The sequence below is a fragment of the Ochlerotatus camptorhynchus genome, unplaced genomic scaffold (assembly GCF_037179485.1).
Source record: "Ochlerotatus camptorhynchus isolate MF236.1 unplaced genomic scaffold, CSIRO-AGI_Acam_v1.1 ptg000069l, whole genome shotgun sequence".
Taxonomy (NCBI): Eukaryota; Metazoa; Arthropoda; class Insecta; order Diptera; family Culicidae; genus Ochlerotatus; species Ochlerotatus camptorhynchus.
In genome coordinates, this window is record NW_027040559.1 from 343,871 (window position 1) to 361,158 (window position 17,288).

The 17,288-nt window shown below is 43.2% G+C and overlaps 1 protein-coding gene across 3 annotated transcripts in view; it reads left to right on the forward strand.

The window, feature by feature from the left end:
• Window positions 1-15,045: 15,045 nt before the first annotated feature.
• jumu (jumeau) overlaps window positions 15,046-17,288 on the forward strand; it is a 90,636-nt gene continuing 88,393 nt past the window's right edge. The window contains exons 1-2 of one of the 3 annotated variants that reach the window (XM_065216857.1): window positions 15,046-15,860; window positions 16,278-16,484. In XM_065216857.1, coding sequence (XP_065072929.1) covers window positions 16,425-16,484 — 60 coding nt within the window. In that variant the 5' untranslated portion in view covers window positions 15,046-15,860; window positions 16,278-16,424. Of the gene's footprint in view, window positions 15,861-16,229; window positions 16,485-17,288 lie in introns of all 3 variants that reach the window. The other 2 variants (XM_065216858.1, XM_065216859.1) reach the window with 2 other exon arrangements.

Below are 17,288 nucleotides of genomic sequence, written 5' to 3' on the forward strand. Positions count from 1 at the left end.
GACCTACGATGCCCGGTTTCCGATTATTTTGCCCTCAAAGCACCGGGCGGTGAACCTGGTAATAAAAGATTATCATCGCCGTTACCGGCATGCGAATAGCGAAACGAACGAACTTCGTCAGCGCTATAACATCCCCAACTTACGTCAGCTTGTGAAGAAGGTCGCGTATACCTGCCAGCTGTGCAAGATCCGCAAGGCTCTTCCTAGAAATCCACCGATGGCTGCACTTCCTCCAGCTCGTCTTGCGATGCACGTTCGTCCGTTTAGCTACGTGGGTCTGGATTATTTTGGTCCTCTTCTAACAAAAGTGGGAAGATCCAACGTGAAGAGATGGATCGCTCTCTTTACGTGTCTCACTGTACGAGCCGTACACCTCGAGGTAGCGTACAGTCAACGTCAACGGCTTCCTGCATACCCTGTGTACGACGATTCATCGGGCGCCGAGGATCGCCGATCGAAATCTTCAGTGACAATGGAGCGAAACGCATTCTTCGAGAACAGATAGGCAAGGAGCTGTCGGTGACGTTCACCAACACAAGTACGAAGTGGAGTTTCATTCCTCCTGGAGCACCACATATGGGGGATGCTTGGGAAAGGTTGGTACAGTCTGTCAAACCGGCTATGAAGGATGCAAACACAGAGGGAAAGTTGCACGATGAGGAGTTGTTAACGCTGGTTGTAGAAGCAGAGGGCATTGTTAACTCAAGGCCTCTGACATATTTACCCTTGGACTCGGAGGAGTCTGAAGCTTTGACGCCAAATCACTTCCTTCTGGGAAACTCGAGCGGAGCAAAGCAGGGTGGTATCGACGTTGGAGAATCCCAGAAGAACCTGCGGGAAACCTGGGGAGGAATTCAACGACAGCTGGACAAATTCTGGCAACGGTTTCTGGTGGAGTATCTACCAGTCATCAGAAGACAACCGAAGTGGTTCAGCGAAACCAAACCCTTGCAGATCGGAGACCTTGTACTGGTCGTGAACGACGGTAAGCGTAATGAGTGGGTTCGAGGCAAGGTGATCCAGATCTTCCAAGGATCCGATGGCAGAGTTCGCCAAGCAGCTGTGCAGACACGACAGGGAACCTTCAGGCGACCGACATCAAGACTTGCTGTGCTCGACGTAGATGATCGTGGTGCTGTCCCAGCAGACGGTGGGAAGCACCGGGGGAGAATGTGAACACCGGTACCGTCGAGTTGGTCACCCTACCCTCAATCGGTTGCACCGGTTGACTGACAAGCTGATGGCAACGATGAGAACGAGAAAACAAATGTAGAATAGTAAACAGATAAACAATACAGATAGACAAGGTGGAGTTTATTTCAATAGTTTACTTTTTTTTTATTATAGTCACTTTAACACTCTTGGGTCATTCGTGACTTGTCCGGGGGTGAGATTTGAACTCGTGACTCCGGCGTGAGAGGTATGGATGCTAACCACTACGCCGGAGTCGCCCCCGTTCAATAGTTTACTAAAAATCAGTTGTTCTGCTAATGAGTTGTTTGCCTAAGTGCCTAAATTTACATTCCTTTACATACTTAAAACTAGTGAAGGACCAAAACGTAACCTATAAGTTGGACGGTGAATAGAAAGGATTAATTCTATAGGGCCACTGAAATTTTCATTCCTGTCGCAACACCGCCAAAGATGGTCCTAAGCACTCGTCGTTCGAAAACACCCAGTGCTTGCAGGTCCTCCTCGAGCATCGTCCACGTCTCGTGCCCGTAGAGAACTACCGGTCTTATCAGCGTCTTGTACATGGTACATTTAGTACGGAGGTGAAGTTTACCCGACCTCAGGGTCTTTTGGAGTCCGTAGTAAGCACGACTTCCGGAAATAATACGCCAACGAATTTCTCTGCTGCAATTGTTATCCGACGTCACCAATGATCCGAGGTACACAAATTCATCCACCACCTCGAACTCATCCCCGTCGATTGTCACGCTTCTGCCTATGCGAGCCCTATCCCGCTCGGTTCCTCCAGCTAACAGATACATTGTCTTCGACGTATTCACCTTTAATCCAACCTTCTCTGCTTCACGTTTCAGCCTTGTGTACTGTTCCGCCACGACCTGAAACGTTCTTCCGACAATGTCCACGTCGTCAGCGAAGCAGATGAACTTGCTTATTGAAGATCGTGCCCCGCATGTTAAAGCCCGCACGTTTCATAACACCTTCTAGCGCAATGTTGAACTGGAGGCAGGAAAGACCATCGCCTTGTCGAAGTCCTTTGCGAGTTTCAAACGAGTCCGATAACGCACCCGATATCTTCACGCAGCACTGTACACCATCCATCGTAGCCCTGATCAGTCTGATCAGCTTCCCGGGAAAACTCTTCTCGTCCATAATCTTCCATATCTCTTCACGATCAATAGTATCAATGAATAGGTGGTGCGTAGGGACTTGATATTCACGACACTTTTGGAGGATCTGCCGCAACGTAAAGATTTGGTCCTTTGTCGATCGCCCGTCCACAAAACCGGCTTGATAACTTCCCACAAATCTGCTTGCTAGCGGCGATAAACGGCGAAAGATGATCTGGGAAAACACTTTGTCGGCCGCGTTAAGAATAGTGATCGCTCGATAGTTCTCACATTCTAGTTTGTCGCCTTTTTTATATACTGGGCATATTACCATAGAGGTAACTCTAAGACCACTGGGTCCCGAAGAAAATCATTATTATTTTTGGCTCACTCAGTACCAGAACAACGGTCCCAAGCAGTCCCAAGCTATTTCACTCACCCCTGAATGTTCTGCATGAATCCACACACCCCTGATGTTATCTGTCAAACTTTCATAGCGAATCAAAACAAACATAGTGTAGTAATAGAATTTCAACTATAATAGGGTACGTTAATCGTTTGCTTGGGACCAATAGGCTACTAAAGTGGTGAGCCAATTTAAAATCGTTAGTTTCGTATTGATTGTTGATATTACTCCCTCTTTCCACTCCTCCGGTAGCTGTTCTGTATCCCAGATCCTGACTATCAGTCGGTGCAGACAAGTGACCAACTTATCCGGGTCCATTTAGATAAGTTCCGCTCCGATACCATCTTTCCCAGCTGCATTGTTGTTCTTAAGCTGTCGGATAGTATCCTTAACTTCACCTATCGTGTGAGCTGCCATGTCCCCCTCATCCGCTGTACCGACGAAGCCATTCCTCCTGCCACCTTGGTCCTCCGCCTCTGCGCCGTTCTGATGTTCGTCGTAGTGCTGCTTCCACCTTTCAATCACCTCACGTTCGTCCGTTAAGATACCCCCTTCCTTGTCCCGACACATTTCGGCTCGCGGCACAAAGCCTTGACGGGATGCGTTGAGTTTCTTGTAGAACTTGCGTGTTTCTTGAGAACGATACAGTTGCTCCATTTCTTCGCACTCCAGCTCTTCCAGGCGGCGCTTCTTATCCCGGGAAATATGGGTTTGCTGTCTTCACTTCTGTTTATATCGCTCCACATTATGACGGGTTCCTTGCTGCAGCATCGCCGCCCGCGCTGCGTTCTTCTCGTCCAAAACCGTCTGACACTCTTCGTTGAACCAATCGTTCCGTCGATTCCGCTCCACGAACCCAACGGCGCCTTCAGCAGCCCTGTTAATGGGTGCTTTCACGTTGCTCCAGCAGTCCTCAAGAGGTGCTTCGGTGAGCTCACCCTCATCCGGTAACGCTGCGTCGAGGCATTGCACGTCTCAGTTGCGACTTCGGGCAGCTTCAGTCGCTCCATATTGTACCGTGGCGGACGTCGGTACCGAATGTTGTTGGCAACGGAGAGTTTTTGGCGCTCCTTGACCATTAGAAGGTAGTGGTCCGAGTCGATATTTGCGCCGCGATAGGTCCTGACGTCGATAATGTCCGAGAAGTGCCTTCCGTCGAACAAAACGTGGTCGATTTGCGATTCTGTCTGCTGCGGTGATCTCCAGGTGTACCGATATAGGAGGCTATGCTGGAAGTCGGTACTACGTATGGCCATGTTCTTAGCAAGGTTGCAAAGACTCATTTCAGCTAAAACAATATTTTTCTAAATTATGAAATAATTAGATGCCATGATCAAATTTTGAATAGGTAGGATACAAGAAGAGGTTGCAAAGAATGTGTTTGACATATTAAACCTGTTTATTTCACTTCATGAGAGTCACAATCAGCGATTTTTCACAAACTCACTCACTCACTCACTCACTCACTCAGCGATCAGCAAATCGCTGATTGTGACTCATAGAAAGCAAAATTTACAGGTTTTATGTTTCCAACGCATACTTTGTAACCTCTTCTTGTAAGTTACAAGTAAAACATGCCATCATACCATCTTTTGGTTTTATTATTCCGAAAAACATTATTTTAGCTGAAATGAGTCTTTGCAACCTTGGTTCTTAGAGGCGTCGAAATCGATGAGGCCGTACGCGTTCGTTAGCTGGTGAGCGCTGAACTTTCATATAACCGGTTTGAATTCCTCCTCCTGGCCGACCTGAGCGCTAAGATCTCCGATGACGATTTTGACGTCATGGCTTGGGCAGCTGACGTATTTCCATTCCAGCTGCGCATAAAAAGCGTCTTTATCGTCATCGTCCCTTGCACGTTTGTTATGCTGACATTGAAGAAACGGCCTTTGATCCTCAACTTGCACATTCTGCTATCTATTGGCCATCACCCAATTACGCGCGTCTGCATTTCGCCCATCACGATGAAAGCTGTACCCAACCATCCCTATACGTATGTACCGACTATCCTTTCCAGCAAACCTCCTGCAGCGCTACGATGTCGAACTTGCGGACCTTCAATAAATTGGAAAGAATGCGGGTACTTCCCAAGAAATTGAGAGACTTGCAGTTCCATGTTCCGATTTTCCAATCGTTAGTCCGTTTCCGTTGCTTGGGTCTCTGCCGATTGTTCCGGTCCGTATTTACATTGCTTGCTTCCTGTACTTTTGTTTTTTTTTACGGCTGGCTTGTAGGGCCTGCACCAACCCCCATTGTCTCGTCGGGGGACCATAGTGCACAGCACTGTTTAGAGTCCCACGCTGGCACCAGGACGTTGATCAGCCGTTCCTAACATGGAGAACAGAAGCAGTTCTGAGCCGCACCTCCATGGTGAACAGACGCTCGAAGACTGCACTATCCGGAGAGAGGAGTCCCCTCCTTCCCTATCAGCATACGACCAAGGTCCCATCGGGGTTGGTCACCCAATCTTCCCTATGGTTACTTGTACCCCAGCCGGCACCGCGGGGAAGTAGAGATAGGAATTACTGGACAAAAGGCTAAGGACCGCTAGTGGGGTCTATTGTATACCTGCAGTTACGCGAAGTATCAATGGTACGCATTGTCCAGCCTATTACCAGCTAGTACGGGTGATGAATAACATTCGAAGTAACAAAGCTGCGAGGGGGAACTCAGAGGAACTCTTTTGCTCTCTGATGAACGATTTTATTATCTCGATTGTTTTGACAGCGCAGCCCAAGCAATCAATGTTTTCGCTGTAAGGGAATGTTAGTTTTTCAGCCGGTGATCTATGCCGTAAAATACACTCAATTTATCGGAGAACCTGCCTTCAAAACAAACATCACGCAATAACGTTGCTGTTTTGATACAAAATAAATGGGGCTAGGGGGACGTCTGTGGGGGTTTGGTGGAATAGTGTGTACGTTTGTATTTTCCTGTTCTAGCAACCAAGACCCTCACAGGATTCATCCTCAAGTACATGTCCCCACCGGAGCTGGTAGCAGCCTGAAGGGAATATCCATTCTGTTGCTCTAAGCATCTGGATGCCCAGTACGACGGTAGCAAGGTCAATTTCATTACCATTGCAAAGAGAAAATTGCCCTGCAGAAAGCCATCATCAATGTGATTTAAGAAAATAGCCAAAACTTCAATGAACTGGTAGAAAACGAGATCATTTCGTTATTTAAATATTGCATCCATGCATTTTCTTCATTCATTGTTTTCGTTTCGTTATCGAACTGACATTTGCATGTTCAGATTCCAAAACTATAGGCCCTACTAATTATTTTTCATCTCAAATTAGATCAGATCCCAGAACAAACCAGAGTAGCTCTGAGCAACTCTGTGTAAAAGAGGTACTCAAAGCCGTCTTCCCCCTCGCTTTGAAGCTTGTGCACGGTAACCGCAAAATACCCAATAATGATTACAAAGTAAGCATTTTCGAGGGAAACTGGGACTACCCATTAAATGAGTAAAAATTTACCCATTTATGAGTAATTACAACTACAAAAATAAGTAAAAATTATTCATTTTTGAGTAACAAATACTCATAAATGGGTAATATGTTTACTCTTTTAATGGGTTGTCCCAGTCTCCCTCGAAAATGCTTACTTTGTAGTCATTATTGGGTATTTTGCGGTTACCGTGTGGTTATGTGGTGGTGTTAGTGTTTCCATTTCCCAGCCATTTCTAATTACCCGGGAATCTTAAAATAGCTGAAGACTCTTCCCGGGAACCTGGAAATATTTTCGGTAGTTATTTATTAAAACTTGAACTTCGTCAGGATTTCCCCCGAATTCTTATGATTTCTCTGGGAGGTTTCGTCTAATTTTGCACGAAAATTTCTTTCAACATCTCCTGGAAGTTTTTTTAAATTTGCCCTGGAATTCTTCCACCTTCTCCCGCAAATTTCGTCCATTGTTCAACGGCACTTTTCATTCCAACAGTACACGGCGAATGAGAACGACTCAAATTTGAGTTTAGTTCACTCATAATCGCCAAAAGTGCAGGAACTCAGCGATGAGTTAATTTGCCTCATGTTTTCCCAGGTTTTTCCTGGATTTTCCAGGGAAAAATTCCCGAATTTGAGAAAAGTAAAGATTGGATTCACTCAGTCTATTGGTACTACTCCGAGACTGAATAAAATTTTCGTCAATTTCCTCATTTTCCGGCAGATTTTTTAGGTTTTCCACAGGAAACCATGAGACACATTTTACTCATCGCTGAGTTCCTGCACTTTTGGCGATTATGAGTGAACTAAACTCAAATTTGAGTCGTTCTCATTCGCCGTGTATATTCAGATTACAATCAGAAGTCTTACTGGCTACCGCTGGAAGTGGAAACTATTTCCCATTTCATCCGGACTTCCCACGGAAAACTTTTCTGAATTGTTCTGAAAGGTTCATCCAGCTGCCTAAAATTGCATGGAAGTTCTTCTAACTTCGGCCGGGAATTTCTCACAGACTGTGTCAGAAGTGTCTACCGGTTTCGTTTTGGATGATTCTTCGGCAGGAATCTTTCCTGACGGGTTGAATTTTCATCGTCTGGTGTTGTTGTGATGATCGATATTAAGCACAAAAGGAACATTGGCGCGCACACTGAGTAGATAGAAAGAAGATTGATGACGATTCTGAAGATTTCCTGCAAAAAGATGATGAGCGATGCTAGTAGATGCGACAAATGGAAGAAGATTTTTCGAAGATTGATTCGCTAGTGTGAGATTTGTTGAGCATCTAAACTTGAGATTTAGATGTGTCGCCCCCCTCGGCGTTGACGGCGACTCTGTAGCTCTTTACTCCTATGAGAAAATCCATAAGCAAACGTCAGACTGTGCGTGAAACATGGCGGACTTTGTACTATCCTTTCACTCCACCGAAAATTCTCATAAGAAATGCTGAAATTGCTGAAAGAGAAAATTTTTCGACGGTGCCGTCAACGCCAATTGTTGATTGCGGTCTTTTATTTAAACTGTTCATCCCAGGTCAAATTTATATGAAGTTTGTCAATGAGCGATCGTCGAAGAGATGTAGGAACCAGAACATACCATTTCTTCATACTGGGATTGTCCAGAATCCTCTTTCGGATTGACTGGATTATTTGGAATCCTGTCATGAGTTCCCCTCAATATTGAGTGAAATCCTTCCTGTGATTGTCCAGAATCCCCCTGGGATAGTTCATATTCCTTCTTTGGATTTTCCAAAGTCCAATTTGATATTGTTGGGAAGCCGATCTGGGATTGTCTGAAATTCCGCCTAGTTTTGTTCGGAATTTCTACAGAGACTGTCATAAATCCCCTTTGCGGTTGACTGGAACCCTCCTAGAGATTGTACAAAATCCCCCTGTAATTGCCCTTTCATTGCTGAAAGATCTTCCAAGTTAAGCATTGCAAGCGCACCGTTTAAAATTTTGTTGCTTTGCTTTGCTTGACAGTATCGGTTGCTATGTGTATTTGACGTTGAGCAACGCGAGTTACTCAAAATTAACTCCAATTTTACCGAGGGGGACGGCTCTATCTACGATGCAGAAAAGATTTTGTTTTGCTGTGGCTAGCTGCGTGCACGATGAGTAGATAGAAAGAAGATTTATGACGATTCTGAAGATTTCCTGCAATAAGATGATGCACGATGCAAGTAGATGCGACAAATGAAAGAAGATTTTTCGAAGATTGATTCGCTAGTGTGAGATTTGTTGAGCATCTAAACTTGAGATTTAGATGTGTCGCCCCCCTCAAATTTTACTCATGATCAAAAGCTGCCTTGCCCCAAGGATTGGGATTAGGCCGGATTACTTGTAGGGAATCACAATCGGGACCGTGGGATGTCCTCGCTTCTGAAGGAAAATATCCAATTATACATTTCACTGTTTTCTCTCTCAGATTTCAGGATAATCACAAAACAATGTTGAAATTCGATTGAGATCGGAGCACTTTTGCTGTCATCTATGTTTTTGTTTTTATGTTCACAGCTCTCTATACCCCCAAAAATTATGGCTAGAATATTAAAAGCGCATACCAAACACTCCTCCTCAAGAACACTTTGCTTGAAGCCTATTTTTTATGGTTATTTGGTTCGATTATACTTCAGTAACTGATTGTTTACATCAGCTGTCAATAACTGTTATTGACAGCTGATGTAAACATTACAAGTTTCAGCTCCGTTTATCCGTTTGTGTGAACCAGAGAAGATGTTTAATAAGAGGCGCGCAAAGACTGAAGCCAGAAGTTCCAATCGAACCGTCAAACGCGGTTCCAAAAATCACAGAAAATCTATGAAAAATCACCGAACTGTTGACCGAACGTTCAGCCACGTTCAGCTGTTGAGATTTCGGTAAAATTTAACAGATTTCGGTAAAATAATCTTAGTGTATACATCGAGATGTTGCTCGTATTAGAAAACAAATTCCTGTAAAAGCTCGGAAAGTTTTACTCAGTCTACCACTTAACAACATTTTCAAGAATATGAGTGATACACCACCCATAATAATGTAAAAAATTTCAAATGAACTAAAGTTGAAAAGACACGTCTGTATCACTTGAGAATTCAAACATATAAACAACACAAATTCAAGAAATAAAGATCGTTTATAGTAAAAAAAAAGTCTCTCTGTTCCCTCGATAGTCATAGCAATCAAGCACGTGATTGGTTGAATACAGCTGAAAACTTATATCATCTTTACTTACCTTACCAATCAGACTATGGCCTTGTTGTCCTCTGCTGTCCGAAGAATTCGTCTCCACTCTACTCGATCCATGGCCACAGTTCGCCAGCCTCGTAGTCTGCGAAGGGTCCGCAGGTCACCTTCTACTTGGTCGATCCACCTTGCCCGCTGCCCGCCTCTTCTTCTTGTTCATGTTGGGTCGCTTTCTAGAACCATTTTCTCTGAGTCGTCGTGCGGCATTCTTACGACGTGCCCAGCCCACCGTAGTCGCCCAATTTTTGCAATGTGGACGATGGATGGTTCTCTCAGCAGCTGGTGCAATTCGTGGTTCATTCGCCTCCTCCACGCTCCGTCATCCATCTGCACTCCACCGTAGATGGTACGCAACACCTTCTGTTCGAATATACCAAGGGCGCGTTGGTCCTTGACGAGCATAGTCCAGGTCTCGTGACCACCGGTCTAATCAGCGTCTTGTAGACAGTCAACTTCGTGCGGCGGTGAATTTTATTCGACCGTAGAATCCTCCGGAGTCCAAAGTAGGCACGATTCCCTGCCATAATGCGTCTTTAAATTTCTCTGTTGGTATCATTTTCGGCGGTCACCAGTGAGCCCAAATACACGAACTCATCGACCACCTCGATTTCGTCACTGTCAATCTGAACTCGGGGTGGGAGGCTAACATTGTCGTCCCTAGAACCTCTTCCTTTCATGTATTTTGTCTTTGATGCGTTGATGGCAAGTCCAATCCGTCTAGCTTCAGCCTTCAGTCTGATGTACGTTTCCGCCAATGTCATCGGCGAAGCCAAGGAGCTGGATGGACTTCCTGAATATAGTGCCACTCGTGTCTATCCCAGCTCTTTTGATCACACCTTCTAACGCGATGTTGAACAGCAGACATGAAAGTCCATCACCTTGCCGTAACCCTCTTCGAGATTTAAAGGGACTCGAGAGTGTCCCCGATGCTCGAACAACGCACATCACTCGATCCATCGTCGCCTTGACCAATCGCGTCAGTTTGTCCGGAAATCCGTACTCGTGCATAATCTGCCATAGCTGATCTTGATCGATTGTGTCGTATGCGTATTTGAAATCGATGAACAAATAATGTGTGGGCACGTTGTATTCGCGGCATTTCTGCAGAACCTGCCGAATCGCGAAAATTTGGTCCGTGGTAGCGCGGGTACCCATGAATCCCGCCTGGTATTGCCCAACGAACTCTCTTGCAAATGGTGACAGACGGCGGTATAGAATTTGGGAGAGTACCTTGTAGGCGGCGCTCAGCAGTGTGATCGCGCGGTAGTTGCAGCAATTCAACTTGTCACCCTTTTTGTAGATTGGGCATACGACACCTTCCATCCACTCCTCCGGAAATTTTCCAGTGCAGCGCTCTAGCCAGTGCTTCACCACCGTATTTTAATAGCTCACTTGGTAGTTGATCTACACCAGTTGCTTTGTTGTTCTTCAGCTGACCGATCTCCTCCTCAACTTCTTGAAGATCAGGGGCCGGTAGCCTATCGTCTTCTGCGCGTGCTCCAAAAAGTTGAGCACGTATCTTCGATACCTTCTGGTCTTAGAGTCACCTCTATGATAGTACTGCTTCCACCTCTCAATCACCTCACACTCGTTCGTGAGAAGGTCCAAGTCCTTGCACATATCGGCTTGCGGCACGTAGCCTTTGCGCGAACTATTTAGCTTCTCATAGAACTTCCGTGTGTCGTTTACGCGGTACAGATTTTCCATCGTCTCGCGATCTCGGTCTTCCTGCTGACACTTCTTCCTTCGGAAAACCGAGTTTTGTGTTTTTCTCGCTTGTCTGTATCGCTCCACATTCAATCTCGTGCGGTGTATGTCATCTTTATACCATACAAATCTTACATTAAATTTGAATGACCATGCTCTAAGCGTTCACAACCTGACACTATTTCGTCACACAATTGTCTTGATTTGCAACCAAGTATAGTCCACAAAGACGTAGTCCTATGTCAAAAGTTCCCAGTCAGTTTGCTTTTACCTACTTTTGACTTCTGTTTTCTCTTTTTCTCTTTCTAATGTTAAAAACGGGAGAGCAAAACCACCCAACAGGGGTAGTAAAGTGTGGGAACCCAACGTCGAGTATAATCATATTCACCTACTTTTCGGTACAACTAACTTACTTTTGGGTAGAAAAAGAGTGGAAAATTCCATACGAATTGCACACAAGTAAATGAAAACTACTTTGACCCGCTTTACCTACTTTGGGCTTCCTGCACTATATAGTGCTGGGATAAATGAAAACAACTAATTGAGTACTTTATTCTTACCGTGTACCTAATACATGCACTGAAACAAATCGTCATGTACCGTTTACTGGATCCATCTTATAACATAGCAATGTCAGCAGATTTATTCATTCTATGTGATGATTGATAGATTCCATTGTATTATCACTTTAAAACTATGACTGCGATATGGAATGATTTCTATCGTAATTTCACATACTTTGTACTTGATAATACTTTGCTTCGAACGTGGTTAGCGATAGGTAAAAAGTAAATGAATATTGTCTGATATATTTCATGGTGAAAAATTGTTGATACGTCATGTTGATATATGTGGGAACAGACATCTAGAAAGTAATGGAAAATCATATAAGTTTGCATTATTAGAAATTGACGTTTGTTGATATGTCGCGTGTAAACAGACATGTAGAAACTATTAGACTGTCATTTTACTTTGCAGTATACACAGCAAAAAAAAATGTAATATCGATCAATGTAATTCAAGCTGATGTATGAAATAATGATGTAATAGCAAAAATCAGATACAATATTACATCAATGGATGTAATTTTGTTCGCAAAATCGATGTACATCGTACAACGTTATATTACACAACCGATGGATTGACCTGGTTGCAGCAGTTTGGATGTAATATTCAACAACTTTTTTTTCTGTGTAGGAAAACATGTATATCTCATATCTCATTGGAATAGCTTCCTTTGATTTTTGAGGTTTAAAGATTGTAAACAGATTTATCCCAATCATTATATAGTCATATAGATTTGCCTTTTAAGAAATCCAACAGAAAACATTTGTTTTGGCATGTTTTTCTGGGATGAATATCGCTCAAAATGAAATACATCTTACATGATTGCTCTTCATAAATTATTGAAACAATTTTCAACGATGTTATCGTACACTCATTAAAATGATTAGTTGATATTGTTGATATTGTAAATATTGGTAACAACAATGATACTGTATTGAATAATCTTTGTTTGTTATTGTTTCATAAGATAAGGGGTTCCGGAAAAGAATGTATTGAGATTGAAAAAAAAAATGATTCTACTGCAATATTTACTTTGCTGTGATTCTAATTGTAAGCCTTCTACACAGCTAATTCAGATTCCAGCCCTAGTACTCGAACTTCATGAACCAGTTCCAACAACTCATATAATTTAGTCGTTGTTTTATTGCACACAGGCGCATTAAGAAAGATTTGAACAAACGACACCACCGAAACGGAACATAAACTTGTCAGTGCTATTTGTCTTTACTCTAGCAAAACGAGCATAAAGTTGCACTACATTCCATGTCGGGAGAGCTGTTCTTACTTCATGCTATTTGAACGAGCTCAATCTTGAAGTCAGCCGTGGCCCAGTGGAATCGAGCACAGACACCGAAAGCATCACACCTCAACAGTTCTTGATCGAATCCCAAATCAGCTACAATAAAAAAAAAGACACAACTGTGAAAGCTCCCACTGCCTGATGTTTATTTTTCGATTTATTTTTAGAAATCGATTAAATATATGTGTCAAAAGAAGAAGTAAATTTCATGTGATTTTCACATAAACTTTACTTCGATTGATTTATGACACATATATTATATTGTGGTGAAACGTAAAGCTTATGCTTATGGGTTTCAAATCCATTTCGGTTAATTATTATAATTTGACTGATTTTCATTTATCATATGACGATCACATAAAAGTTACCAAATTATCAGCATTGTAAATGTATCAGATATTCATATAGAATTTACCTGACACATTTTCAATCATATCATTTTCAATGGATTATCTTATAGCGCAAATTTATTAGATTTCCACATAACAGGAATATGTTGAATTGGTTCAGTGTGGTGTGTAACGTGCACTCAAAAAATTCCACACGTTTGATCGATGTGTTTAAAAACTTGATTTTTTAAATGCACAATCACATTTGCTTTAAGTGTATTTCACCTTGGTTCAATGTGTTATACACGTTAATTTATAGTGTTTCAAAGCAGGTTTCAAACTTTGAAATGTTGAAAATCTTTCACTATCTATTCAAGCGTATTGCACATTGAATCCGAGATTGAATCACACTACTGTTCAAAACAGATGGTTATATCAAATGTTATGCCTGATATCAGCAAAATGTTATTTCAGGCATAACATTTGATAACGGCACAAAAAAATTTGTAAACAAACATTCTAAAGCCCTTTACACGCGAACTAAAGTACGCTCACGCAAACCAACAACATCATCGGATAGGGGCAACTATCACCTTTCCGAAAGTGGTATTGGTTTGCGTGGGCGTACTTTGGTTTGCGTGTAAAGGGCCTTAGAAATTTTGTTTACAAATGGTTTTGTGCCGTTATCAAATGTTATGCCTGATTTGTTAGCTGAATCTCGGTAATTGTTTTACTGAATCTCAGCAAAATAAATTGCAGAACTGCTCGGCTGTTGGAATCTCGGCGAAAAAAATTAAGTGTGTAGAATCCAAGTGTGTCGCAAGTCACAATTCAAATCCATAGTGTTCAGGCATGATTCATAACATAAGATTCACACATGAAATGGATGTGTTTCACAATAAGTGCAAAATTAAGTGTGAGACACATGATGATGGCGTGTGGAATTTTTTGAGTGTGATCCAGGACTCCTTCACCGCCTATTGCGTAATGGTACGTTCAGACTACAGAGTTATAACATGTTATAGCGCTATCTTGATGGTGGTTTCTGTGTTGCAATTATTTGACAACCGTTATAACATGTTTTAACTCTCCATTCTGTACAGCGTTTAATGTAATGTCTTGCAGCATAAACGATAACCATAAGGAGTGCCTAACAACCTATTCGGGTTATCATCCCAACAAGATGTGGTACGGTGGCACGATTTGTGGTATCGTTCATGTAAGGTATTCGTTTATTAGGGTTATCTTATCTTTCTTTATTCAAGAAACTTTCACGGGTAATGTAATGTGTGAACGCAGCCAAGCACGAATTATTTACCGTAGCCATCGGTTAATTAACATCTGCAGCTTTTCAATGTTCTTCACTGATACGCACCAAATTTCGCTAGCGGATAACAGCACAGATTTGTGGACATCGTATGGTTGATATTTATGTGGGTGGTTAAAGTGGATTTGAAGTTGACTATCTTGAAAAAAAATGTTTTCCCGACTGAGTTTCATCAAATGCCGATTCTTTCTGATACACCCTGTAGTCACATTTTGGTTTTCACACATCCCACCAGCAAGCTAGCGATACCGGCAACTCACGCACACAAAAACCGATGTTGAAAAAAAAAAATAACACTCGCCGTGTGTAACGACACAGCGAACCCCGGTTTGTATACAAACAAAAACCGGTTGTGTTTGTGTGGCTTTTGTCGGGAGACCTTCTCCAGAACTCAATCGTCCATCACAAACAGAAGGGTTTTGCATTCGCAGCGCTCCGGAACACGTTCAGTTCAGTAGATATATTTTCCCCCGCAAATTGTTTCGTGTCACCGTTTAGTGCAGTTGCCAACGATTTCCGGATTTCCCAGTGGTATCCAACCAAGCACCAAGTGTCCCGCTTTCGGTTAGTATCGATTTCGTTCCGGTGTGGTGTGAATTCCGCTGAAAACTTCTCGATTGCCGGTTTGTCGGTGCTCAGTTGCGCGAGAGCACTAGTAGGTACAGTGGCGCCGCCATTTTGAAATTCTGCTTTCATTGTCTCCCGCCAGCCAGCGGTAAAATTTTACGTCAAAGATCTTTGACAGCAGGAAAGTGTGGATCTCACTCAATTTTTTTTCGAGTGCTCATCAAAAGTCATTTTTGGCGGTAATCGTAGAATGTGACTGGTTGCAAGTTGGTTGGTGAAATTTCCAGCGGTCATTCTGAAGTGGACACAATTTCGAGCAGCTTTGGTGAAATTAATGCGCAGTGACATGTGAAATCCAGTGAAAACAGGAAAATTATTGTACAACAGTAGGGAGTGACGTGCGGACGTTCAAGTCACTCACCAATACATAGGGAGTGGCAGTGAGTGGTTTCAGGGCGGGAAACAGTCAGCGGAAATTATTTTGAATTTTGCTTGAGTGTTGGTAAACACACACAACAAAGGCGCCGGTCCAGTAGGTAAATGTGTGCGGTGGATAGGGTGTTTGGCCTCATGTTCTGAGGAGGACGTTGAAATGGTTTTCACTGCGTTCCTGGAGTTTAGTTCAGTACGAGAGTGGATCGTATGAAGTGTGTAGTGCGCGCGCGAAAGAGTAGGTACCGAATGTGTCCCTGCTAGATTGACTGGTGGTGTAGTAGTTTCAGCCAAACCTTCTGTACTGTTTCGGGACCCCACAGCCTACACGGCGGAGTATCCAGTTTTTGGTCATTTAAACATCGCGGAAGGATAATCTGAAAGTGAACGATAGTATTGAGAGTGTGTCTCCTATGTTTTGCTACAACGATTCTTGCTCCTGTCAGCATCATCACATCAAGCAAGCCGATTGTAACTAGGCAACCGCAGTAGCAGCGACTTCCCATTCTCATACACGATTGTGGTATTTCTTTTCTCCCTTTTCCGGGAAACGTGAATTGGTTTTTTGTTCTCTGTTTTTGTCCTCGGTGGTGTGGTTCTACGTAAGAGTGAAAAAGAGAAAAACTAAAAGGAATAATATTGTTGCTGTTTGCAGAGCTAATGAGCGAAAAAGAGGCAAAAAGTGAAAAAATAATCCTACAGGCGGAAACATAAAAAAGAATATTCTTACGAGAATATTATCCCAGAGGAAGAATTTAGTTAAAAAGTGTATGATCGGTTCCGGTCTGGAGTGCTGAGAAAAATGTTCGAACTAGAGGAAATGAGCAATGGATTCCACGACGTGTTACTCAACAAATACAATGTAAGTATCCGAAGGTGTCCTTTTTTGCCATCCAGCAAGACGTGATAAGCCCCACTTAACCGGGTTGTTTAAAGACCCCAGAAAGTCAGCTTCCGTCATATGTTTTCATATTTTGTATACAAGTCACTTTCCCGCAGTTTCCGATCAATTATACAACTCGCGAGCACATGCTTGCTCCGCAATTAAAAGGGCTGCTGCTGCTGCTGCATATGCAACTTCATCGACAGCTGCAACAGAAAGAGAGCAGATGTCCCTCTTACGCATTGCATTCGATGGTTTTATATAAAAGTAAATTTTCATTCAGCCAACCGGAACCCCTTGCACCGTTCGCCAGAGACACTTGTTCGCAGACCTCGGGCCCTCACCCTCGATCCTCACCAACAAACAAATAATGTCTTTTGTTCTATTTATTCCTAGTCCCCTTCGCGGCTCTATTACACATATTCTCAGTCAGCTCTTCGAGCTCGAAATGAAGTTCAAGGCCAACGACGACGAGCCGGTTCGGTTCTGCTCTGTAGTCGGCGGCGCAGTCGGTCGCTTCTTCCCGAGTTTTTAGCTATTTTTGCCTACTCGGCCGCCCCCTCCAGCACTCTCGCTCTCATCTTCTGCTCTCCTGCACGGCGATCGCGAGGTCTCTACGCTGGAAGTTGATTGCCAATCGGAGTTTATGTACCTCTACCTACCAGCAACAATAATGGCAATATAATAATATGTACAAACCGGCATGCCGGCACTTCTAATGGCGAAAAAGCACGTGCTTCTTCGTTTTTGCCGATTCCATTATTTGTTGTTTGGGTACCTAGG